The following is a 25,242-nucleotide window of genomic DNA, read 5'->3' as shown; positions in this document are numbered from 1 at the left end:
AACTCTGAACTCACTGTAAGTGCTCAGCATTCCATGGCATTAAACAGCTGAGACGTAATGATATGTATGTCAAAAAGGTGTGGTAAAACATAATTTATAATTTTCTATTGACAGTGTTTGACTTGTATGTACCTGGGGTCAGGTAAAACATCTTGGGCAAAAAGTGGTCCAAAAGGAAAAGAATTTTAAGAAGCTGTGTGGGAGACAGTAACGGCTGACATGGACGCTAACTGGCTCACAGTCTGCTGGGTTTGAAATGGTTTGACCGTGATTCTGGAGTCTAAAGTTAAGGGGGGGAATCTAGTAAAGGCAAAAGCGTCGTCCTGTGAGAGCAAGTGTGAGTGTGTGTGTGCGCGTGCGTCTCTGAGCACACAGGAGTGTGAGTATGTGTGCTTGTGTATATGTACACTTGTATGTGTGCGTGTGTCCTCAAACACATGAGGGAGTGTGTGTGTGCATGTGGCATGTAAGTGCTTAGGAGTGTGTGCATGTATATATGTGTGTGTGTGCGCATGTGTGTGTGCGTGCATGAAAAATCTGATTTCTCAATGTTTAATGGCATAAGTATAAAAATTTGAGACAAGAAATTTGGACTTAATGTCATTAAGAAGAGCTCTTCCTATGACTTAAGGAATGCCCCAGTGTTTGTAGCGTATTTAGGACACAGAAATGGTCTGTTCTACTTTATCATGATCAGGAACATTGGAAGGGGTTTTAGGCAAAATTCCTATCTCCTGAGGGAAAAGCAAGAATGACAATGTGGAAGATACGTGCTCATTGGCTGTGTTACTAGTCTGTTAAGTGCTCATTGGCTGTGCTACTAGTCTGTTAAGTGCTCATTGGCTGTGTTACTAGTCTGTTAAGTGCTCATTGGCTGTGTTACTAGTCTGTTAAGTGCTCATTGGCTGTATTACTAGTCTGTTAATATTTTTACAGACTTTAAAGGGCATGGCCTGTTTTTCTGTTCACTACTGCACAAAGGCAAAATCTCCTAACCTGTGTAAACTCCAACTCCATATTCCATTCTGAGGAAAAAAAAGTAAGCCCTATGAGAAAGGGAGGCTCACAGCCTTTCTGCGACCCTGTTGTCTGTCTCTCTGGTAGCCATTTCCCAGGCCTCCCTCCAAACAGGACATTGACTGTGTTCAGTTACTCACGCATCCCATCCCTCAGGGAAAGCAGTTTGGCTCCCCAGCTACAGTCATGCTCTGCTGTTTATTTCCTAGTGTGTGGTCTAGAACCTCTTCAGTTCTGTCAATTACCACGGCCTGGGTTTGGAGGCAAATCAGTAATGGACAGAACTGTTTGCTGCTCTTCTGAACATAGGACATCTTCCCACAGCTGCTTTTGGTCCACAGGCATCCTGGGGAACTTAAGGATGACACCAGGGAGAGTGAAACAGAAATCACACACATACACACACACACACACACACACAGAGCTAGACTTTTGTACTTACCATGAAAATTATTTGCCCTGATTCTGGAATTGCTCCTACATGGCAAAATAATTTTTGTTATTGCTATTTAAAACATTTTAAGTTGGGTGAAAGCACTCGTTAGACAAACTTGACTCCCTGAATTTGATTCCTGGAACCCACGGTGGGGGGAAAACTGACTCCCCAGCACTGTCCTCTGACCTGCACACCTGGCACTATGGTACAACCCGAGCATGAGAATGCACACACACCCAGAGACCATAAAACACAACATATCATATGCAGCACTTCATGTCTCCAAACATGTTTCCTTATGTTTCCTGACATAAGGAAACAGCGAGTGTGGTGTTGTTTCATTCTTTTCTGCATTATTGTCAGAACATATTTATCTTAAAGCTACGACGCTAACCTCTGCACAGGTATGCAGGACCTGTACACACCAGGAAAGGCTTTGGATCCTTTAAAAATTCAGTTTCCCAAGATAAGGCTCCCGAGCCACTTACCTGATGATGCAAAACAGGTTGACATTGGCATTGTACAGTGAGAAATCAATAAAGACGGCCCTGGTGCCTCTGCTAATCCAGTTGTTCAGTCGAAGGTCAACAAACTTGGCTTTGGTTTCAGATTTTGATTTTGATAATGTGACTATATATCCTCCATCTCGGTACACGCCAACAAACCCCCAGTGCCATGGGGCAGTGTGGGAAGAAGGCGTGTGTGTCCATCTGTGGGGCATCAAAGAAATAAGGGAGATGAGAAAGCATCCCAAGAACTTAAGGGAGCCTTTGCTTTAAAACAGTTGAAATAGAAAGGTCAAAGGCAGCCTAGACATTGAGTTAGTTTGTTACAAGGGCCGACACTCAGCAGGTTTTAACTTGTCCTGGGCAATGGATGCATCCAATGACTTTGTGGTACCCTTGTGGTACCCTTGTGGTACAGGTGTGTCTTCATTCACACACACACACACACAGAGGTAGACATGCACAGACACATATACACACATGTACACTCATACATCTTATTTAATTTTTTGTCAAAATATGTTTAAAATTTGATTTCTCCAGCTTTCTGGCTTTTAACTTCTAATAATTACAAGAAAGCCAAAAGAAGAATACCATCAGTCTCCCCATTCAGTCTCCTCCAAACATATCCGAAAGGTGTGTCATTACATTTATGGATTCATAACCTCTATAAAAATTATGTAAGGCCTCACAAGTGCCCCAAACTCAGCCAGCCGGGGCTGTATATGGCAATATCCTGAAGAGTAAAAGTAAATCCCCCAACTCATACAGAGAATACGACAGCACACATAAAACAATAATCATGGAGGTTGAGGGAGACTCTTTAAGAAAGGGAATTCTAGACTAATGACGAAAAGCAATCAGCTGTAGCTGAGAGGCTAAAAACAGAAGGTTAAATGTACAGGAGGTGGCAGAAGAGAGCTACATTAACAGATCCCTGGCCAGGACAGGAAATACACATGATTGTAAAGCCACAACACTAGGAGGATATTACTTAGAAACAGTAAGCACCTGGTTACAGAAGAAGTCACTAAACGAGCAGAGCAGAGCTGTTTCTAGGGAGCACAGTGAATAGAAAAACATCTGAATAACTGTAATAAATAGGAAATACAAAAAGGTTGACCTTATTCTATGGCCATGATTTTCATCGGACACCTGACACCAAAAGTGTAAACAGCGCTGACACCACCATCATTGTCTGGTTGTGGGGGTGGTGGTCAGTGGCGTTGGCCTTTCACATTTCAGTGTAAGGTGGTGGGTCTGCACCACCCAGCCATGAGAGTCATGGACTCTAACCGTCTACAACTGTAAGCCCTCAACAAACGTCTGTAGGTTGTTTGGGTATCTTAGCACAGAAATAAATAGTAACTAAGATAGCACCTTCAGTAGGCAATCATCAAATGAGGCCAGAGAGCAGAACGGCCCCTTTTGGTCCTGAAGCCAAGGGCTTTACTTAAGGTGAGAGCAGTGAGGGAGGAGAACGGGTGATGGCAAAGAGTTCTCAGAAGCTCCCTAAGGATCCTACAAAAGAACAGTGAAGAGTTCTCAGACGCTCCCTAAGGATCCTACAAAGCTTAGGGCCACAGCTAGAAAAGCTACCAAAAGAGAAAAGTGTGGTGTTTTGGGGGCTGGGGAGATGCCTACAGCAAGCACAAGGCCCAGAGATCAGGTCCCCAGAACCTGCATTAAAGCCAGCTCCTGGGTCATGAATCAGTAATCCCAGAGCTCGGGGGGGGGGGGGGCGAGCCCAAGCCATGAACTCCTAGTTCTGCTCATCTCTCCCTGGTTCACAGTGATGGCCCGGCTGTAAGGGCAGCTGCCTTCCTCAGATCCACAGCGGGGGGGGGGGGAGGGGGGGGACAGGATTGGAGCTCCCTGGAACAGATGAGCAGAATCAATGAGAGACCCTGTCTCAGAAAGGAGAGGTGGAGCATGATTTAGAAAGGTACCTGATGTTGATGTCTGGCTTCCCTTGAATGTGCACACATGCACGCACACAAACATGCACGTATGCACACCGACTGATGTCTCCACACCCCCCCCCCAGCATCCACTATAACTATTCGTTTTGTATACCACGTTGACACCCACTCCTCCATCAAACAGGGCCGCCCTTATATTGTACATGCCGTCATCGTCAGGGCTTCTTCCCGTACTATTTACAGGAAGAACCACTCAACCGCAGCTCCCAGCTCTTATTATAGCTGGAAGACAGACAGTTTGTTTTTTTTTAAATAATTTTGTAACAATGCAAAGGTAGTTGCTAGAAAAAGCTGCTAATTTCATATTGCTCACTCGGGATCTCGTTTGAGGCCAAAATCAGAGAAGTCTTCGTTTTCCGCTGTGTACTTGCTGTAACAGTCGCTGACCAGGGACTGGAAAGCTGGGTAGACCTTGCAAGTGTTGTTTCGGACTCGCAGTTGCCGCACTCTGGGGACGCCGAGAAGAACGTTCTCGTAGTAGATGCGGCTGCTGTCCTTCACGTTGTACAGCTGTTTGTTGCCGTACCACGAGTCCCAGTACAGGCCGTCGATGAGGGGTCCTTCCATGAACTTCCATGAAAGGCAAGGGTCATGAGGGAAAGAAAAACCTTCCTGATAATTCACACATGTGATCCTGAGTCTAAGCACTGACCCAGACAAAGGCCCCGGTGGCTGCTGCTCCTCACTATGTCCCAGTCCTATTCTAAGCGATCCCAAGCCCAGGACTCCACGCCCCCCATCTCTTATCTTTGCCACCAGCCACATAGCACAATTAAAGGAGAAAGGACAACTTGTATGTATCCCTCATTTCCTAGGAGGTCAATGACTTAGGACCACTTGGACCTTATCTTACATTTGACCTCTTTCTTACTAAACCTTTCTAGTCACTATGGCAGAATACCAACGCAAACACCTTAAGGGAGGAAAGATTTCGCCGGGTGTGGTGGCGCACGCCTTTAATCCCAGCACTTGGGAGGCAGAGGCAGGCGGATTTCTGAGTTCGAGGCCAGCCTGGTCTACAAAGTGAGTTCCAGGACAGCCAGGGCTACACAGAGAAACCCTGTCTCGAAAAACCACACACACACACACACACAAAAAAAAAAAAAAAAAAAAGGAGGAAAGATTTCAGTCTGCCTTTGGAAGGGTGCGGCCCAACGGGGCGGCTCAGAGAGCCATGGCCCACAGCGCAGCGAATGTGCTCCGTGCTTTCTCCCTTATTCCATCCCACCAGTGTCTGGAGATGGTGCCTCATATCCAGGGTAGATCTTCACTGGTGGTGAACCCTCGCAGACAAACATGGTCACAGGCACAGCTAAGGTCTGTTCTGCCAATCTAACTGCTTCTCTGTGTACCTAATTTAGCCACCATCTTGGCCCATACCCCAAAGATAACCGTCTCACGGTGTGACAATCGTGCCGAGATCTCTGTCCACTCATTTCTACTCTGTCTCCTCTATCGTCATACCCCATTCAGTTCCATGTGAATGCACACAGCCCGCATCGCCCCCTATTCTTAAAATACCTTTGTTTTTCTTTTTTTTCTAGACAGGTTTCTCTGTGTAGCCCTGGCTGTCCTGGAACTCACTCTGTAGACCAGGCTGGCCTCAAACTCAGAGATCTGCCTGCCTCTGCATGTCCAGTGCTAGGATTGAAGGTCTGCACCATCACTGACTGGTGGATAAGTTTTCTTTATTGACCCTTTAAAATGGATCCACTCTGCCATCACTTCTGGAGAGCCTTCTCCCACTGCCTCATCCAAACGTTAGTGGCCAGCAGCAGCTTACTCTTCCTTCCAGGTGACTTGTGCTGTGTGTAACGGAAAACCTGCCTATCCCAGTGCTGAAGAAACCTCTCTCGTGGGATTACATTGTATTACACATTGCTTTAAAAACAACAACAACTATATACTGCATATTACTGTAACACAGTATAGGGCTGCATACATAAATTGTAAATAATCTGTTCTGGGAAACGAACAATTTGTAAGACTGTCCCTCATGTGGATTTTATTTACACAAAGTTGGCTTCGGTACTTTATAACAAATCTTGTGTCTTCTATGGGAAATGGGAATATTTGGAAAAGTATCAAAAAATTGTAGTTATAACGAACAGCATCACATTGTGAACATAAAGATCCAGAACAGATACTATTAGTTGACTTTCTAATAAAAATAGCACTCAATTTTATTAATTCCTTTAATAAATCTTTCCTGAGCATTTTCTGTGTGTAGCAAGGGTTATGGACTGTCTGTGAAATTCTTTTTCTTCTTATACCCCAGGGCCTTTCACTTACTAGGCAAGCACTGTAGCACAAGGTAGCCCAACCACTGGCCAATGAGCTCTCTTAGGCTACTTCTTACCTTCCTTACATACACATCTTACCTTCCAAAACTCAGTTATGCCCCGAATGGACCTAAAGCTGCTTCTTTCGTCATCAGGTAGAGAAGTGTCCACAAACAGAGACGACATAACTTTGTTTAAATAGTACATATGTGGATTGACCATCCCAAAAGTCACTAAGGAGAACAAGTTTAAAATTTGTAACTTAAAATCCCACTTCAGCAGTGTTCAAAAATATTAATTTCCCCAGATTAAAAAAAAAACAGCATTGCCCAAGTTTTTTTTATATCTATCTTTGTGTGTCTCTGTGTGTGTCATATCACAAACGTGGAGGTCAAAGGACAATTTGTGGGAACTCATTCTCTCCTTGTGTGGGTTCCTGGGATCAAACCGAGGCCATCAGACTTAGTCGCAAGCACTTTTATCTGCTGAGCCCTCTCAGCAGCCCTGTTGCATCTAATCATTAAAGCCAGAAACATACAAATTAGGTAGAAGTTTCCTCCAAGTCCTTGTACTAAAGCTAGACATGAATTCTCCAGGTTGTATTATGCATATATGTATGTATATACATATATATGTAATATTTTCTTTTAAAAAAAGCTAAAGTCAAATCAGGGCTGGTGAGATGGCTCAGCATTTAACTTGGCATGCAACAGCAACAAGAAAAAAGGGGGGAGAAGCACACATGCTTGTTCTTTGACCATGCATGTGTCATGTATGTGGCTTCCTCTGTCATACACAAATATACACATAATATATATATATATATTTTTAAATTTTTTAGTTTGTTTTTTTGTTTTTCGAGACAGGGTTTCTCCGTATAGCCCTGGCTGTCCTGGAACTCACTCTGTAGACCAGGCTGGCCTTGAACTCAGAAATCCACCTGCCTCTGCCTCCCGAGTGCTAGGATTAAAGGCGTGCGCCACCACTTCTGGCCATAATATATTTTTTAACTGAGGTCACAATATATCCAGGATTCTACTGTTTGCATTTTGTCTACATTAAGAGGCAATATCATATAGTGAGCAGTTAAGACTATGGACCTTGAATTCAGCCAGAGAAGGGGTATAGATCTCATCATAAGGGTGACATCTCTTACTGCATGGCTGTGCCATGTTTTTGGAATGGGGCTGTGTGTGTGTGCGTATGTGTATGTGTGTGCAAGAGATTAACATCAGGATGCCATCCACCTTGGTTTCCTTTTTGAATCAGGCCCTTTCATTAGCTTTCAGAGTAGGTTAAGCTGCCGGGCAGAGTCTGCCTGTTCTCCCTCCGCAGGCTGGGATGACCCCTCCCCCCCCCCCCCCCCAGCAGGCTCTGCTCTGCATCATGGACTGAGGGGATCAGTCTCTGCCTTTCTTGTTTGTGTAAAAAAACACTTTACAGACCGAGTGATTTTTTTTTTTTCAGCCAAACATGTAAAACATTTAAACCCATGCTTTGGAACACAGTAAAATGGTTTTTAAAAATTAATCAGTAGTATTTCTTTCTCTCCTTTTATAAACTATTGTGTTTCGTTTTTTTCCCCCCAGAACTCCCCAGTTAAAAACCAAAACCTATTGTGGGGCCAGCAAGGTCGATCAGAGGGAACGGACTCAAATTGTCAAGTCTGACAACCAGCGGCGAGCGTGATGGTGGGAACCAAGTTGCCCTCTGATTGCCACCATCTGTGTGGCGCGTGTGCACGCACGCACGCACGCACGCAAACGTCTGAATCATTCTTTAACAGTTGTGTTTGTCACTGCATTTTTTTAAAAAATTATTTCATGTGCACTGGTGGCCTGCCTGCCTGCCTGCCTGTGTGAGCGTGTCAGAAGCCCCGGAACTGGAGTTACAAAGACAGGTGTGAGCTGTCCTGTGGGGGATGGGAATCGAACCCTGGTCCTGTGGGAGAGCAGCCAGTGTTCTTAAACCACTGAGCCATCTCTCCAGCACCTTCCCTGAATATTTTTACAGTGGTTAATGAATCCCCTTTCTATAGATATAGGTTGTTTTCTTTGTTATAAGTATTCAAAAATCTCCAGTGGAATTATAAATAATCCTTTGGATCACATTTTCTACTATCTAAAATGCTTGGCAACGAGCACGCGTTGGTGTTATCCCTAGAACTAAGCTTTTTATAACCAGCCGAAGATACCTTATCAAGCCGGCTACAGCTGTCTTTTATCTCAGGCGCCTACCCCTGCAATACCAATCGACTGTAATTGCTCTACAGCTGCACTTCGGAGAGGAGAGAAATCCTGTTTGTCAGCTTCTAGCTACACACGCACGGCAGTTAAAACAGAAAATGTTAACAAGCTTTTTACATGCCAAGTCGATGCCGTGGACCCCATTGGGAGGGGTGGGGAGCATTGACTGAGAGGGTGTCTCTGCCTTCAAACGTTTGCGTTTTTTTTTTTTTTTTTTTTTTTGGTTTTTCGAGACAGGGTCTCTCAGTATAGCCCTGGCTGTCCTGGAACTCACTTTGTAGACCAGGCTGGCCTCGAACTCAGAAATCCACCTGCCTCTGCCTCCCGAGTGCTGGGATTAAAGGCGTCACAAATGTACTTTATTACTGACTGTGCAGCAGTTCACTGAAACATGACTCTTGGGGCCATCCTCAAACGTCACGTTGGCTCCCCATCTGTACTTTTTATTTCTGGAACCAAACCAATATATCTCTATGGCTCTGTAACAAATTTAATCCAATCGTCAACCCAGGGGATGCTGTTTTAAATAGAGTCTTCAAACTAAAATAATAACAATCATATTCAGCCAGTGTTGACGTTGGAAGCTTTCCATTACATCTGTGGTTTTGCCCCTTAAAAATTGGAAATTGAGTCAATCATAAGATAATGATCTCCGAAATTTGTCATAACGATCTCTAAAATTTGTCAGTTTGAGTTTTTAACTACTAGTTCCACCAGCATTTTTACCTACTCCTGTGTACTTACATATGCATAGATTTATTAAAAAAATTAAGTAGAGTAACAACTCCTCAAGTGTGGTGTTAACCTCCGCTTCCCTTCTGTAATGCAGGTCATGTTTTGAAGTCCCTGTGAGATGTAAAACAAGAATTTTCTTCATATTACTGGGTAACTATAACGTATATAAGTAACTAAGATGGGGAAAACACGACTAATTCTAGGGACTTCTGGCTCCAGATGTAGCTAGCGGTCAAGGGAGCGACGCCCTCAAGCGACCCACGCCCACGGAGGTGACAGCCTCTCTCTCCTCTCCGGACTCCGCTTCAGTGGCAGCGTTGGCAACCGTCACAGGAGTGTGGGTATGGGGTCAGAGCGCCTTCCTGGGTACCTGGAGTTGCCAATGGGCCCTGGGTTACCTATCCTTTAAGCGTACCCACCCTCACCTCCTCGGTACCACCAAGTCGCCTCGGACATCGCGGACAGGACCACTCAGTCGGTTCCGCTCTGCCCCGTCTACCCTAGCCCCGCGCCTGCGCAGTAGTGCTAACCGGGCAAACACGCTCGCCCTGAGAGCGCGGGGTCCTGAAAGAAGGCTAGGGCGCCTGCGCGGACACGGCGCGCGCTTCACCTCCGGGGAGTTGCGCAGCTGGAGGTTTATTTATAGTTCACTTTTCTGGTTGCAAAAAGAAAATAAGTGTCACCACCTGCAGTATTAACATGAGTGGCCAAAAAAACGTGCCAGCCCTCCCTTTTGTCTTATTGTTGATTTAACAGAAAGAACTAAGTTAACACGCGCGCGCACGCACAAAACGTTGATGGTCATGGTTGTCCAATTTTGTTATACAAGCCTTTAGGAAATGAACACCTGGAGGGTCCAGATTTAGAGGACAACATTGGCCTATATGTGGAGCCCCGGCCTCAACCAAACCCACTGAGCTCCAGCTACAAATCTTCAGTGTTCTCACAATTATTAAATACATCCACGTGTGAATTTGAAAAACGTGTCCATACCTAGATGCCCAAATGTGGTTTTGTTTATGTATATGATCTGGGCGGTTGTAAATTAAAAATTTAACAGCCTGCAATGAGATGTAAAGTGATCAGGAGGTGGGGCATGAGAAGGTGACACTTTAGAACAAAATGGAGAAATGTAAAGTACACATCGTGCAGTAGTGGTTTCCAGGGGAACATTGGGAATAGAATCGATCTAATAATATAAAAAGGAATATTTTAGAATGACTTACAGGCTGTGGTCCAGTTATTTCAACAATAGCTGTCTCCCAAAGTCCAAGAATCAGCAGTTGTTCAGTCGGCTAGGCTGGAGGTCTCATTTGCTCTTCAGTATGTGGGAATCAGTAGGATCTGATACCAGGGAAGTGAGAGCAAGGGCGAGGACTTTCTCTTTACTGCTGAAGCCAGGAGAAGGTATGGCACCGATTTAAGGTTGGTCTTTGGACTTTAAATGATCCAATTAACTAAAAATCCCTTACAGTTGTGCCCATCGACTTGGGTTTTTTTAGTTAACTCCAGATGGTGTCAACAACCAAAAATAACCATCACATATCATAAACACCTTTTCTAGCAACTATATTTATGTGACTTGCCTGTGTTGTTTAAGGGACATTTTGGAGATTTCTCATTAAGCAGAAGTGATCACTTTTGTTTTATGCTATAGTTGTATGGTTGCACCACAGAATTTAATTGTCTTCTTAAAGGCTTGTTGAAGCTGGCTCAGTCTTTTGACATTATGAGTTGTGTTGCTAGGAAACCCTCGTGTGTGTTTTCTGCCTTCTCTGTCAGCGTGGTGTATCTCAACTCCATCACTTGCTTTTCTTCTGTCAGCCTCACATAGTATCAGAGGTTTTTCCTTATTTTAAATGAGACAGGGTATCCACCCCCCCAAAAAAAAGACATTGGCTATTGAAGGGACAAGAGAGAGAAAGAGCCCCTCAGGCTGGAGTCTAGACTGTCCTTCTTGCCGAAGGAGAACTTCAACACAGTTACAAATGCCAAAATTCCCGGGCGAGATCACCTATGTTTTCCTAACAAAATCTCAAATAACAATATTAAAACAATGGATGAGCCAGGTGTGGTGATTCACTTCTGTAATTCCAGTGCTTGGAATGTAGAGCAGAAGGGTCAGTGGTTCAAGTTGTTCTTGGTTACATAGCACATTCAAAGGCTATTCAAAAGAAAAGAAAAGAAAAGAAAAGAAAAGAAAAGAAAAGAAAAGAAAAGAAAAGAAAAAAGTAAGGAAGGAAAGAAAGAGGACTGGCAGATAGTTCAGATCAAGTGTGATGTTTGATTCTTAACTGTTAACTTCATACATTTGAGAAGCAGGGATCCTCCTTTGAGGAATCGACTTCACTGAATTGGCCAGTGGGCATGCCTGTGGGCCATTTTCTTGATTGCTAATTGATGGAGAACAGCCTACCCTACTGTGGGCAGTGCCACCCCTGGGCAGATGGCCCTAAGCTGAACAGAAGCCAGGGACAAGCCGGGGTGCAATGTTGCTCCGTGGTCTCTGGCTCAGTGTGCGCCCAGTGTGCGCCACGGTGCTCTCAGCCTGATCTCCCTGATAGAGCATGTTGGGAGCTGGAGGATGGGAGAAGCCCCTGACTTTCTAATTTGATTTCGATTGCTGTCATATCATAAGAGAAACCAAATTAGGACGTCTAGAGCTTGCTACACGAGTGTCAGGATCTGAGTTTGATTCTCAGAACAAAAGACAAAAGCTAGGGGGTGGGGGGTGGGGCAGGAAGGGAGGTGGCACGCACTCATAAGCTCAAAACTGAGAAAGTAGGTCCGGGGGTTCAGTGGCCAATCAGCGTAGCCTGCTGGGAGCTCCAGGCCAATGGAGACCCTGTCTTAACAAACAAGATAGATGGTTCCTGAGGACTTGTGCTTGAGGTTGTCCTCTGGCCTCCACATGCACTGTCACACACAATTCACGTTCTCTCTCACACACACGTGCACTCACATGAACACGAACACACACACACACACACACACACACACACACACACACACTGAAATCTGATTTGTTAGGGCCCAATGCTTATGACCTAGGGTTTTTACCATACTAGCACACATCCCTAAATCTATCTTTCAGAACTGTCAAACACACTGCCTAATCTGGCCCTAAAATTGTCTAGTTTCAGAAACCATAGATAAATCAACTCAAAAAGAGGGTGGTGGCTAAGAAGAGCTCATAGATATGGATGTAGTAGCGCATGCCCGTGTATCTCAGCACTGAGGCAGGAGGATTGTGAATTTGAGAGAACAAGGAGGAAGGAGGAAGAAGAGGCAGGGGGGGAGAAAGAGAGATGTTCTAGTCTTTGGAATTTAGAGGCTGAAGCAGCATGGGGGCATGAAGGGCAGCCACTGACTGGCTTTTATCCCTGCACATCTCCACCATTTGGCAAATACTCTCTGGGGAGGTTTCCTATGTCCCAGGAGCTCCTCTAAAGCCCACAGTTCTTGGCCTCTCCCAAAGCTAGTCTTATTTAGCCAAGGTCATAGCCACACAAGACAGGCTAGGACCTCTGGAAAGTCTGCGGCAGGCCTTTTCTTGCTACTTCACATCCTGTGGCCAGCCACTGGTCATCTGGCAAGAGAAGCAAGAAGATGCATGGTTCTTGATGACCCTAGAGCCGGAAGCCGGTCCTGGAGTACCTACCCACTTCCTGATTCTCTTAAACACCTAAAAAAACATCCGTATCATCTAAGTCAGGGTACTTTCTGCTTGTTCTAACGGGACCAGTTTTCTCTTTATGTGGAGATGGAGGCTGTTCTCAGCCAAGGCTTGATACCGCCTGTTTTAGAAAATAGAATATTTTAACAAAGCACCCAAACTACTGCAAATGGAATAAGCTGTTAGCAGGTAACCGCTCTGTGGAATGTTACAGAAATTCACCTTATTTGATTAGAACAAAGGTACTGAACCACGAGGATATGGGCTGGAGGACCGTAGAAGGCTGGGGAGGAGGGCAGGGCTGGGGAGGGGGGAGGAGCTGCGGAGTTGGGTTTCCACTCTGGGGAGAAAGCAAATGAGGCAAGAACTCTGGGTGGGGCTCAAAGTCAGAATGGTTGCCTTCAATTGTCTATTCTCTCAAAGAAACTGCCAGGCAAGGCTTGAGGAGAATGACAGCTGAAAGAGCCTTGTGCAGAGGTGACCTGAAAAGCAAGGGTCAGCCATACTATCACACACACACATACACACACACACACACACACACACACACTCGCACCTGTCCATTCCAGCACACCGGGTGTGGGAACAGAACTGGGGGCCCAAGGCCAGTCTGGGCTTCATAATGTGTCCTGACTCAAAAGAGGGAGGGAGAGCTCAGAGGTTAAGAGCACTGACTTGCTTTCCCAAAGGTCCTGAGTTCAAATCCCAGTAACCACATGGTGGCTCACAACCATCCATAATAAGATCTGGCTCCCTCTTCTGGTGCGTCTAAAGACAGCTACAGTGTACTTATGTATAACAATAAATAAATCTTTGGACCGAATTGAGCGGGGGGGCCAGAGCGAGCAGAGGTCCTGAGTTCAATTCCCAGCAACTGCACAATGGCTCACAACCATCTGTACAGCTACAGTGTACTCATATACATAAAATAAATAAATCTTTTAAAAAGGGAGGGAGGGAGGGAGAGGATATTAGATTAAATATTACATAATTTTAAGGTGGCTTAAACTTTTTTCTCTAGATAATTTTCTTTGGGATTATGCATGTATAATGCACCTCTGTCTTTTCCTCTCTCTCTCCTCTTACTTTTCAGTATTCCCTGATTGACAGGAAGCCCTTTATCCTTCTGTAGTCCCTCTGCCACTCTTGGTCCTGGACTGTTTCGGGGTCTGAGTCTTCGCATCCAGTTCTTCATCCTAATTCCTAAGCCCCAAGATCAGGTAGGACATCGAAGCCAGGCTGCAAGGGACTTGATGTTGGCTTATTTTCTGGGTTTACAGAGAAAGGAACGTTTCTGCTTTTTGCTAGGCTTGTTTGACAGTTAGAATCATGGGCCCGGGGATTCTGGTACCTTCTCTGCTACATTCAAAACAGCCTTCAGGGGTAACAGAGGCAGACATAGTGACAAGAGAGAAAGAAAGGTGAGAAACCAGTTTCGGCTTTTTTGCTTTTTGTTGTTGTTGTTGTTGTTGTTGTTTATTTTTTTAATGTGTGTGTGCGTGCGTGCGTGTGTGTGTGTGTGTGTGTGTGTGTGTGTGTGCGCGCGCGCGCGCGCGCGCGCACATGCATGAATCTTGGGGGTGTCATCCTCTGTAGTGGTATCCACCTTCTGTGAGGCAGAATTTCTCCTCTGGCTGGAGCTCGCCAATTAAGGCTTGTCAACAAACCCCAGGGTTCTTCCTGCTTCAGCTTCCCTAGCTCAAGGATTAAACGTGTGTGCCATGTTTGCTATCCTTACATGGACTCTGAGGATTAAGTTGGAGCCCTAATATTCACAATGCAAGCATTTCACTGAGTGGGTTATGAGCTGGCCAATTCCTGATCATATATTTTGATCCCTGGAATGTAGCTGAGGCCTGACCTGCATACAATCCTTGACTTTTTTTAGCTGTTTCAGTCGATGCATTTCCTGTCAGTTCTGGCATTCTTTAGTGATTCATGTGATCTAACTGAACCTGAGTCAAGGGAGTTGCTACATGAGAATCTGGGGCTGAACCCCAGCACTTGGGAGGCAGAGGCAGTCAGATCTCTGTGAGTTCCAGGCCAGACCTGTCTACAGAGAGAGCTTCTGGACAATTGGGGCTACGCAGAGAAACCCTGTTTAAAAACAAACAAACAAACAAACAAGCAAACAAACAAAGAATTGAGCAGACCACTGCTTTTGGATGTGGTTTGCTTTTCTGGGTCTAGGTCCTTAGGTGATGGGAGATGGTATGGAAACTTTAAGAGGTTGGGCCTAGTGAGAAGTTCTTGGCTAGCTGGGGACATGCCCTCAAAAGGATTAGTTCAAGTGTTTCTCATAACTTCTTGATATTCTCCAAAAATTGTTATAAACTCCAAGCCTGCACCACCCAGGTGTGTCACTACCAGTCTGGTGATGTATTACTTGCACACGCACACATGCATATGCATACACCTATATGTTTTGGCATGCATGCCACGGCACATGTGTGGTCAGAGGACACCCCATGGGAGTTGGTTCTCTCCCTCCACTGTGTGGGCTCTGGCAATGAAACACAGGTTGTCAGTTTGGGCTGCAAGCATCCTTACCCACTGAGCTATCTTGCTGGCCCCTTCTCCTCAAATTTTGCCATCCTTCATGAGTGATGCTAGAGAAGGGGCCTCACCAGAGCTCAGCTAAGGCCAGCATTATGCTGGACCTTTAGCTTTCAAAACCATGGGCCAAGAAAATCTTATTTATATAGAACTTGCATTGGTGTTCTGTCATACAGATAAAAAAAAAAGCATAGCTGTGTAGTTTTTTTTTTTTTTTTAATTAAGACATGATTGGCAGGAGCAGAACTGCAGTACAAAGAGTACAGCCTCAGATAGAACCCACAACTTAGATCACTTTGGGCACTGTCCTAGACAAGGGTGACATTCAAAAGCTTGGAGAGCTTGGAAATACTCCCAATTACAATAATAAAATCAACACATTAGAGAAGAGATAGGATGTCTGCAGAGGTCTGTCTCATAGAGCCAAGCAGAGAGCTCAACTGGCTAACCACGAGTCAATAAGAAAAACAGCGAGTCAAAAAAGTGCAGAGGGGAAGGTCTGAAAGAGTCCTAAGATGTAGGATGTGGAACTGCCCTATGTCCCACAGACTGGAGACACACTGAGCAGCCAACTTAGCCGTTGATCTGCTTGGCAATACCTCTGTGTAATGACCTTATACATTCAACTCTCTCTCTCAAGCAACACCATTCCAGCTCAGTACTCTTCAAGCAAACTGGAGGGTGCAGTTTTACCACTTGTGTTAGCACAACTAAGCCATGGCCTTGTAATGAGAGAGTCCAGATCAAAACTCGCACAGAGAGCAGAACGTCAAACTGCAGGCCAGGTGCAAACACAAGGTCCAGATGGCACTGAGTGGATGCGGAATTTAGGGAACAGATACAGAACTACAGGGGACAGTGCTGGGTGAGGAGACTACAGTTTCCAAGCCAGAGACAGTGATGAAAGGTAAAGATAGAAAGGGAGAAAATGATTTGGGCAAATGTCCCAGTCCAACTGGGAAGGTCCATGGGAAGGAGGGAGCTGGCTTGCAGGCAGGGAGGCAGGTGGGTGGAACAGGATACACTGTCTTGGTTCTTTTTATTTGCATGGTACAAGGATCACTAATGGCTGGGGTTCAAATGCTTAGTTTCAATCATGTTGCCAAAGTCCTAAAGCTTTTGGTTTTTTTTTTTAATTTAAAAGTGTAAATATCCACAAAGTAAATATATTAAACTTTATCTCCCATTCAGCAGTCTAATCAAAAACTTCTTTTTAAAGCAGAAATGAACAGCTTCTAACTTACTACTTACAATAGTCTCATTGTTTTTAGAAGCAAATGACTTTCTAGAAGTTAATTTTCCTAACTTTGCATATGAAAATTAATACAAATCAATGAAAGACTTACCCAGAACAAATAATGCAGGCAAAGTTTATGCGTCGTCCAAGCCACGATTATTACTATGCAAAAGTTATAACTTCAAACATTTGCTCACATATCCCATTATAGCCATGGCATTGGGTTATGTAAGCCATAAGGCGATAGCTCCCAAAATTCTACAAATCTTAAAGTTTTTGTCTAGCTTTTGGATATAATATCTTCATATATATTCACTTGGGAAAGAGAAGCCAGTAATGAGCAAGCGGCAGGCTGCCAGGCCTCAGAGGAGCTCTCTGCTTGGCTCTGTTTCAGCACTTCTACTAAAGTATGTTCACAGCATTTTCTGCAGAAGAGGGCTTGTGGTGCTTGAGCTTGGAGAACGTGGCATACATCCTCTACCACAGAGAAGCTATCCACTCAGCCAGAGCCCTGTAGTTAGAAAACAAACCCCGAAGCTATGCAAAAAACGCACGCAGGCTTTCACAGATCCAGAGCCCCTGTGCATCAGCCCACTCTATATAGGTGCTGTGCTCTAATGAATTACTGGGCTATTGCTCACTCCCCTCTCTTGCTTAGAACTTCAGGCTTGCCTGTGTCCCCACTCTTCCCTGTCCCTTCTAGCCCCATCCCTACTCCCAGAAACGGTAAAGACTGGAAGAGATAACTCACATTAAGCATGTTTGGAAAAGCCATATGGAAACCTTCTGTTTTATAAACTTTATATACGTGTGTGTGTGTGTGTGTGTGTGTGTGTGTGTGTGTTGTATATAATACATGCTTATTTGAGTGTTCCTACATAGGGGATAATGCTCCACTCCCAAGCCATAGTTTGCACCAGGATGTGACATCTTCCTTCACCGAGATTCCCAAAACAACATAGGCTATAGCCATTGCTCTTAGTTGCCCACAAGAGCTTGTTGGTGAGACCCCATTGATGAAGACACCACATGCTTTCATCACAGACATGGAAAATCAAGCTGGTACTGACTGGGGAGCCTCCTCCCAATGGCTAGTTTTCACGGTGCTGGAAGGTTCTATGTAGGCTGTTAGGGGAGAAACCTTATCGAGAGTCTTACCCAGATGGGAGTCCTGTAAGGCACAATTAAGGACTGGCCAGGCATGCTACGCCCGCTGGTACACTAGTGGCAGGCATGTCATGGAGTCGGCTAACTACCTTCTACAGGTGGAAATGTGGACCTGGTGCTATAAATCTGGCCATGAACTCGTGGCTGGGGAGTGCACAGACAGCAAGGAGAAACCAGCTAACTCATTCTGCTCAATGGACATAATACCAAACTGCCCTCTCTCCAGGTATACCTGTGGATTAGTGTTGCACTTAGCCCTCAGTGTCTTTATCCGGTAGATGCAGGTTAATGCAGGCACTCATAACTGGTTAAAGTACAAAGAGTAAGTATCCGTGCAGTGCTCAGTTCTCAGTTGTAAATGGGACATTTATAACACACCCACTTTCCCAGCATCACAGAAGAGAGGGTGGAAAGTCTTTAAGAACTAGAGGGGGTTGGGAGGTGGGGTGGGATGGCACAAGGCCTTCTGGATGTACAGGACCCATGCACTTGTGAATTCACGGAGACTGTGGCTGCCTGTACAGGACCTTTCTAAGATCAAGCCATTCATCATTCAGGCATGGATGGGGAAGGCTCAGGAACACTTACCCCAAGGTGAGGAGCTATTGGCAGTTGGTAGCTGTTAGACAGGGAATGTCAGTTTATTTTAAGGGTGTTTTCTTTGTAGGTTGACCACACTTTAGCGTTGTCCCCACACCCACACATATACTCACAGCACAAATAGAACTCAGTGGGTTATAAAAAACAAAACCAGCACCAGAAGCTGTGACATTGGAAAGGAGGGGGAAGGCGGTGGTTAACCTAGGAGGAGAAGTGGGAATGAATATGGCCAGAGTGCATTGTATACATGAATAACACTATCAAAGGATTAATTAAAAATGTATTAAAAATAACAAAGAGAAAGCGGGGCAGTGGTGGCGCATGCCTTTAATCCCAGCACTTGGGAGGCAGAGGCAGGTGGATTTCTGAGTTTGAGGCCAACCTGGTCTACAGGGTGAGTTCCAGGACAGCCAGGGCTACACAGAGAAACCCTGTCTTGAAAAAAAACCAATAATAATAATAATAATAATAATAAATACAACAAAGAGAAGTGTTAGCAATCTAGTGTGAACTCTTGCATACTTTCTCCATGTTCTTTTTAGAAATTATCTTATTTATTTAATGTGTGTGTTTTCCCTGATTTCTTGTGTGTGTGTACTATGTGTGCCTGGTGCCCATGGAGTTCAGAAACCCAAGTTTCAGACGGTTGTGAGCCACCATGTGGGTGCTAGGGATAAAACCCAGGTCCTCTGCAAGAGCAGCTAAGTGCTTTTAACCACTGGGCTATCTCTCCAGCCCTTTCATATTCTTTTGAAAATGAACATAGTTTTGAAATTAAATATAATTATATCATTTTTCCCTCACTCACTTTCCTTCCCCAAACCCTTCCCATGTACCCTCCCTTGTTCTTTCAAATTCATGTTGCATATACATATGTACATATTCATAAACATATAAATACAGCCTCCAGTCCATATATTTCTTGCATGTATATATCTCCAGAGCTGACTGCTTGGTATTAAATAACAAAAGGGGTGCTGCGCTCTTCCCTGGGAAGGACTGTTTCTCCTGCTCTCAGCATTTCTTAGTTGCCTGTAGCTTTCTGTCTGGGGTTGGGATCCTGTCAGATTTCCCCTTCCGTGTTCCGCATTTATCAGTTGTCCTTGCTCAGGTCTTGTGAAGGTGCCATGTGGCTGAGATTTCACGGATGTGGTTTCCTTGACATTTCTAGAATACAAAATCACACGGTTGACTCACTCTTCCTCTGGCCTTTACAGTCTCTCCTCTCCCTCTTCCCTGAGCCTTCGGTGCAAGAGCTGTGTTATAGAGCTATCCGTTGTGGCTGGAAACCATGCAATCACGTTTTCTCTGAATTCTGATCCGTTGTGGCTTCCTGTGATGGTCTCTGTCTGTTGCAAAGAGACGTTTCCTTGCTGAGGGATGGGAACTACACTTATCTGTAGGACTAAGGATAAATATTTAGAATGTAGCGAGAAATTATGCTGGCTTAGTAAAGTGACAATTGGAGGCTTTCCAAGATCCATGACCTCATTAGCCCAAAGTAGTTGGCTAGATTTCCAGTGCCGGGTCTGATTTCCCTCCCGTGGAGCAGGCTTCACATCCGTTAGACAGCTGTTGGTGATTGTCAAGGTATGTGTGCTACTACAGCACCCTTTGGGCTCCTGTGACATGCTGGTCATCGCTGTAGTTTATAGGCATTGTGATGGCTATTCCCAGTTGTCAGCTTGACTCTATCTGGAATGAACCACAATCCAGAAATGGAGGGCACACCTGTGAACCAGACCTTGAGGCTGAAAGACACAGGCTTTTGATCCGGATTTTGAGGCATAGTGGCCACAAAAAGCTTAGGCCCAGGCAAGGTGGCTCATGCCTTTAATCCCAGGAGAGGCAATCAGATCTCTGAGTTCAAGGCCAGCCTGGGACAGAGCAAATTCCAGGTAAGGAACAGCTTAGATCCAGGCATGGCAGTACACATCTTTAATCTGGGCCATACCTTCTGCTGGAGGCCTACATAAGGACAATGGAAAAAGGAAAGCGTCCTTGCACTTACTTGCCAGCACATCTGTTGGAACTTTCTTCTTCAGGGTTCCAGCTTATACAGAAGGCCAGCTGAAGCACCCAACCTCGTGGGATCGAGCCACTACTAGATTCTTAGACTTCCCATTCACGGCTGCCTATTGTCGGGTTAGCTGGACTGCAGACTGTATGTCATCCCAATAAATTCCCTTAATTCCGTACGTTCTGTGACTCTAGAGAACCCCGACTAACGCAGGTATAGGTAGGTAGAACAAGTGGCTGCTTCTTGTCCACAGAAGCTTGTGTGGCACCTTCCGGTACCACGAAATGTGGTTCTCATGGAGGGAGGTTTTTATGTAGGAGTTTTTACCTGCGCGTATGTCTGTATATATGTGTAGCACATGTGTGCCTGCAGAGGCCAGAAGAGGATGTAGGATCCTCTGGAACTGGGATAACAGAATAGCACATATGGCTACTGGGATTTGACTCTTCTCCCTTAGCAGAGCAGCCAGTGCTTTTAGCCACTGAGGTGTCTCTTCAGCCCTACCTTCAACTCTTTTAAATAAATAGACAAATAGACATGGAGGTTTTTGTCTTTTTTAAAAAATGTAATAAAAAGGTTATAATTTTTCTCATATTTCCTTTGCTTGGTAAAAATGAGTTTACTTATTCTTTTGGGTAGCTGTCTGTGGTTTGAATAAGAGTAGTCCCCAGAGCTTATAGATTTGAATGCTTAATCATCAGGAAATGGCACTGTCTGAGAAGGACTAGGGCATGTGGCCTTGTTGAAGAAGGCATGGCCTTGTGGGAGGAAGGTTTTTTTGTTATTGTTGTTCAAGACAGGGTTTCTCTGTATAGCCCTGGCTGTCCTGGAACTCACTTTGTAGACCAGGCTGGCTTCAAACTCAGAAATCTGCCTGCCTCTGCCTTCTGAGTGCTGGGATCAAAGGCGTGTGCCACCACGCCCGGCCCGTGGGAGGAAGTTTTATGCGGTTTCAAAAGCCCACGTCGTCAGGCCCAGTCTCTATCAGCTACTTGTCCAACACCACAACTGCCTGCCTCCCTATTCCCTGCTACGAGCCTGAACCTGTAAGCCAGCCCCAATTAAATGCTTTCCTTTGTAAGAGTTGCCTTGGCCATGGTGTCTCTCCACAGCCACAGAACAGTGACTAAGGCACTAATGTTGTGTTACTTAGTATTCTGTTGGGTAGATGGATCTCAAATTATTGATAGACATGCAGTTTGATCCCAGGTTTAGTTTTTTGATTTTGGCCACAAAATGGCCACAACGCCTGCTATTAGTTGCCCTTACTTCAAGCGGGACAGAGATTACCGAGGCAAAGGAATACATATTTTGAACTCTAAGAGGTATTGGCAAAGGAATACATATTTTGAACTCTAAGAGGTATTGACAGACACATAGCATTCTTCATGTCTGTGTTGGATTCATAACTTCAGATGTCCTACCCAGCTGTGGTGCTATGAACCACAATGACCATCAGTTCTGTGTTAGTGCAGTAGTGGCACTTGCATCACTGGGGTTACCAACGGCTGTCTCGTTGGATGGATGTAAGGCTACTCAACAGCAGGGGTTTCATCCCAGGCACTCACTTCCCTAATCACCGGCGTAATCATCTCTAAGTGCTTTCTAAATATTTTTTCTTATACCCACAGATAAATGTAGCTTTCAACCCTAGCCAGGCATGGTGGCGGACACCTTTAGTCCCAGCACTTGGGAAGCAGAGCCAGAAGGATCTCTGTGGGTTTAAGGTCACCTTGGTCTACAAAATGAGCTCCAGGACAGCCAAGACTGCATAGAGAGACACTGTCTCAAAACAAAACAAAACGAAACAAAATAAGTTTCTTTTTCCTTTTCCCTTGTTCTTTTTCTTTTCTTTCTTTTCTTCTTTTTTTTTTTTTTTTTTTTTTTAGAGCAAATGGAGACCATTACAGCAAGTCACAACGTTCACAATGCAGAGGACCACTGAATGTGGAGTTTCCAGCCGAATCTGATATGTCTGCAGCACAACATACCTAAGGCTCAGGGAACACTGAGGAAGAGTAGCTGGGAAGATTGTAAGAACAAGAGGAGCAGGAAGTCTGCTGTGAGATGTGGTCTTCCGGATGTGACAGGGAATCCCGACAGTACGGCCATTTAAGCAAGACTAGAACAATGATGTCACCAGTTGGGGGAAATCCAGCAGGGCCTACCCCTTACACGGGGAGCTACAGTCAACTAAAAACTACAGAAAGACAGAGAGTTAGTCTTTCCCAGCCTAAGTGGTTATCCAGTCCCACATGATCAGCTCTAAAAAAGTTATGCATACAAGCAACACAGCAGTCTGCATTTATATGTTTATTTGTTTATATCGTGTAATAATAATAATTAAATAATAAGAGGCCAGACATTTGAAAAGTATGGGGGTGGTGTGGGAAGTGCTAGAGGGAAGAGGGAAATGATGTAATTATAATTTCATTTTAAAATGTCAATTATTTTCCAACAGATTTCTAGATAGTTTTAAAAAAATCAAATTTTATTTCATGATGCTTTACCAATAGTTGTTAGACTCCACTTTAATCATTAAATTCCTTTTCTAAAGTCCTATAAATATATGTCAAGCTATCTCACTTTGGATTTTACTCCCTGTGGGTCTTATCTTCAGAGTTAATGTTTGTAGGGTCTTTGACAACAGATAGGGTCTTTCAAATACATTCTGAATGTCCTACAGATGCCTGGCAGAGACGACCTTCAATAAAGGCGCAAGCCGACTAATACTCCTTAAGCCAGGCAAGCTTGACTTCTGACTTGGATGTGGTTATGCATTGCTAAATGAAGGCCAACTCAGCTAAAACTAACATGTGGCCTCCAATTGCCAGATTTCCCAAGGGATGTAGATTATGTCTGTTGGTAATGGTGCCAGTCTAGGGACGATAAGCCATTTTCTTAAACTTGGACTCCTTACTGGAATTCTATGTAGACCTGGTTGGCCTCAAACTCACAGAGGTCTGCCTTCCTCTGCTGCATCTTTCCTGGCCATATTTTTTTTTAAATGTTATTAGCCTGTAACCAGACTTTTGACTATTTCTTTCTCCTACCACCCTTCTCCACCCAAGTTCTTTCCAACCCCCCAACATTAGGTAGGGGAGAAAGGTTAGAAGGGAAAGGGGGCATTAGACTACTTCCTGCTGATTAGGGGCATTGAGTTCCTTGGGGGAAATCCAATCTTCACTGTGGGTTAGCAGCCCCCAGCCCCCAGCCCCCAGTCCCCAGCCCCCAGCCCCCAGCTCCCAGCCCCCAGCTCCCAGCCTCCCAGCCCCCAGCAGCATGGAGACCAGCAGCCACCACAACCTCTTGGGGCTCTGGCATTTTTATACCCTCTCTAGAATTCCCAGAATTCCAAACGTAAACTATCTTCAGCTGCAGAATCATGGCCCTGCCAAAGCACGAGACAAATCACAGTCAGCTGCTGTGGACAGTCTGAAGCAGCCCTCATCCCACACCTGGAATTAAAGCAAAAACATATGCCCACAACATTTTTGTATTTTTAAAGAAACCAAATTTCTCACTACAGTAGTCTTTCTTTCTTTCTGGTCGATCAAACTATAAATGTTGTTGTGTATCATTCTCATGCATTTTTTTCATATTTTTTGCCACATTTAATTTACCAATAATTAACAAATATTACCACTGTGGCTGTTTTAAATTTTTAAATGCTATCTTTTCTCTTTATCACTTTATAATCTCTTCACAATATTTGTAAGTTATTTCATTTATACTATACTCCAGGACATTTATTTTGATACTTAAAATTTAATTTTAGCAAGTTTATTTTCTAGCTGATGCAGATTGAAATAACTTAAAGGTTTTCTAAGGTTCAAAGCCACTGCAAGGGATGTTGTCTGTTATCTACTTATATACACACAGGAGCTTCTCCATGGTGCCTATCCACAAAGACAATTTCAAATCATAAATACATTTCAAATTTGATAATACCAACTAGCTCTTCAAAATGGCTATCATAGCCAGGTGGAGGTGGCACACGCTTTAAACCCCAGCACTTGGGAGGCAGAGGCAGTTGGATCTCTGTGAGTTTGAGGCCAGCCTGGTCTACAGAGTCTGGTTTCAGGACAGTCAAGACTACACAGAGAAACCCTGTCTTGAAAAAAACAAACAAACAAACAAACAAACCAAAACATAACCAGAGTGGCTCTCTGACCTAATGCACTGGGTTCTCGTTTCTCGAGCGCCCTTGCTGGTCGATGCTAATTTTGTCAGCATACAGAGAAACTTCAGTTATCCACAGCCTGCACTGCTCAATGTATGACTCGCAGGGATCAATAGGTTGTGTTCCATAAGCTCCTCGCTGTTCATTTATAATTCAACGGTGCTCAACCTTCCTAATGCTGTGACCCTTTAATACAGTTTTGCGGTGACCCACAACCATAAAGTTACTTTCGTTGCTACTTCAAAACTATAATCTTGCTACTGTTATGAAACATAATGTAAATATCTGTGTTTTTAGATGGTTTTAGGAGACCCTGGTGAAAGGGTCCTTTAACCCCATGGGGTCTCGATGTTGGTATACATGCTCACATGTGCCGTGGCACTCACAGAGGTCACAGGGCAACTCTGTAGAGTTCTTTCCCTCCTTCTGCTTTGACACGAGTTCCACAGACTGAACCCCACTCAGAAGGACCCTGCAGCAAGCACCCTTACCTGGTCTTGCTGCCCCCTTGCTGCCCCCAAGGGATGTAATGATAATGACAATGACAATGATAAAAAGAGCAATCTCTAGGAAAGATAGTAATTAGGAATCATAGTTTT

At 44.6% G+C, this 25,242-nt stretch overlaps 1 protein-coding gene across 3 annotated transcripts in view; it reads right to left on the bottom strand.

Moving 5' to 3' along the window:
- The window catches only part of Pkd2l2 (polycystin 2 like 2, transient receptor potential cation channel), a 33,631-nt gene extending 23,927 nt beyond the window's left edge, over window positions 1–9,704 (bottom strand). For 2 of the 3 annotated variants that reach the window (XM_021214274.1, XM_021214275.1), the window contains exons 1-5: window positions 9,630–9,704; window positions 9,214–9,315; window positions 6,323–6,456; window positions 4,255–4,511; window positions 1,942–2,163 (exon numbers count right to left, since the gene is read on the bottom strand). In XM_021214274.1, the coding sequence (XP_021069933.1) occupies window positions 1,942–2,163; window positions 4,255–4,511; window positions 6,323–6,456; window positions 9,214–9,315; window positions 9,630–9,660 (746 nt within the window). In that variant the 5' untranslated portion in view covers window positions 9,661–9,704. The remainder of the gene's footprint in view (window positions 1–1,941; window positions 2,164–4,254; window positions 4,512–6,322; window positions 6,457–9,213; window positions 9,316–9,629) is intronic. The other variant, XM_021214276.2, reaches the window with a different exon arrangement.
- Window positions 9,705–25,242: the final 15,538 nt, after the last annotated feature.

This window comes from Mus pahari, chromosome 15 (genome assembly GCF_900095145.1).
Source record: "Mus pahari chromosome 15, PAHARI_EIJ_v1.1, whole genome shotgun sequence".
Taxonomy (NCBI): domain Eukaryota; kingdom Metazoa; phylum Chordata; class Mammalia; order Rodentia; family Muridae; genus Mus; species Mus pahari.
Note: the sequence above shows the minus strand (reverse complement) of the source record. Positions and strands in the feature narration are given on the sequence as shown.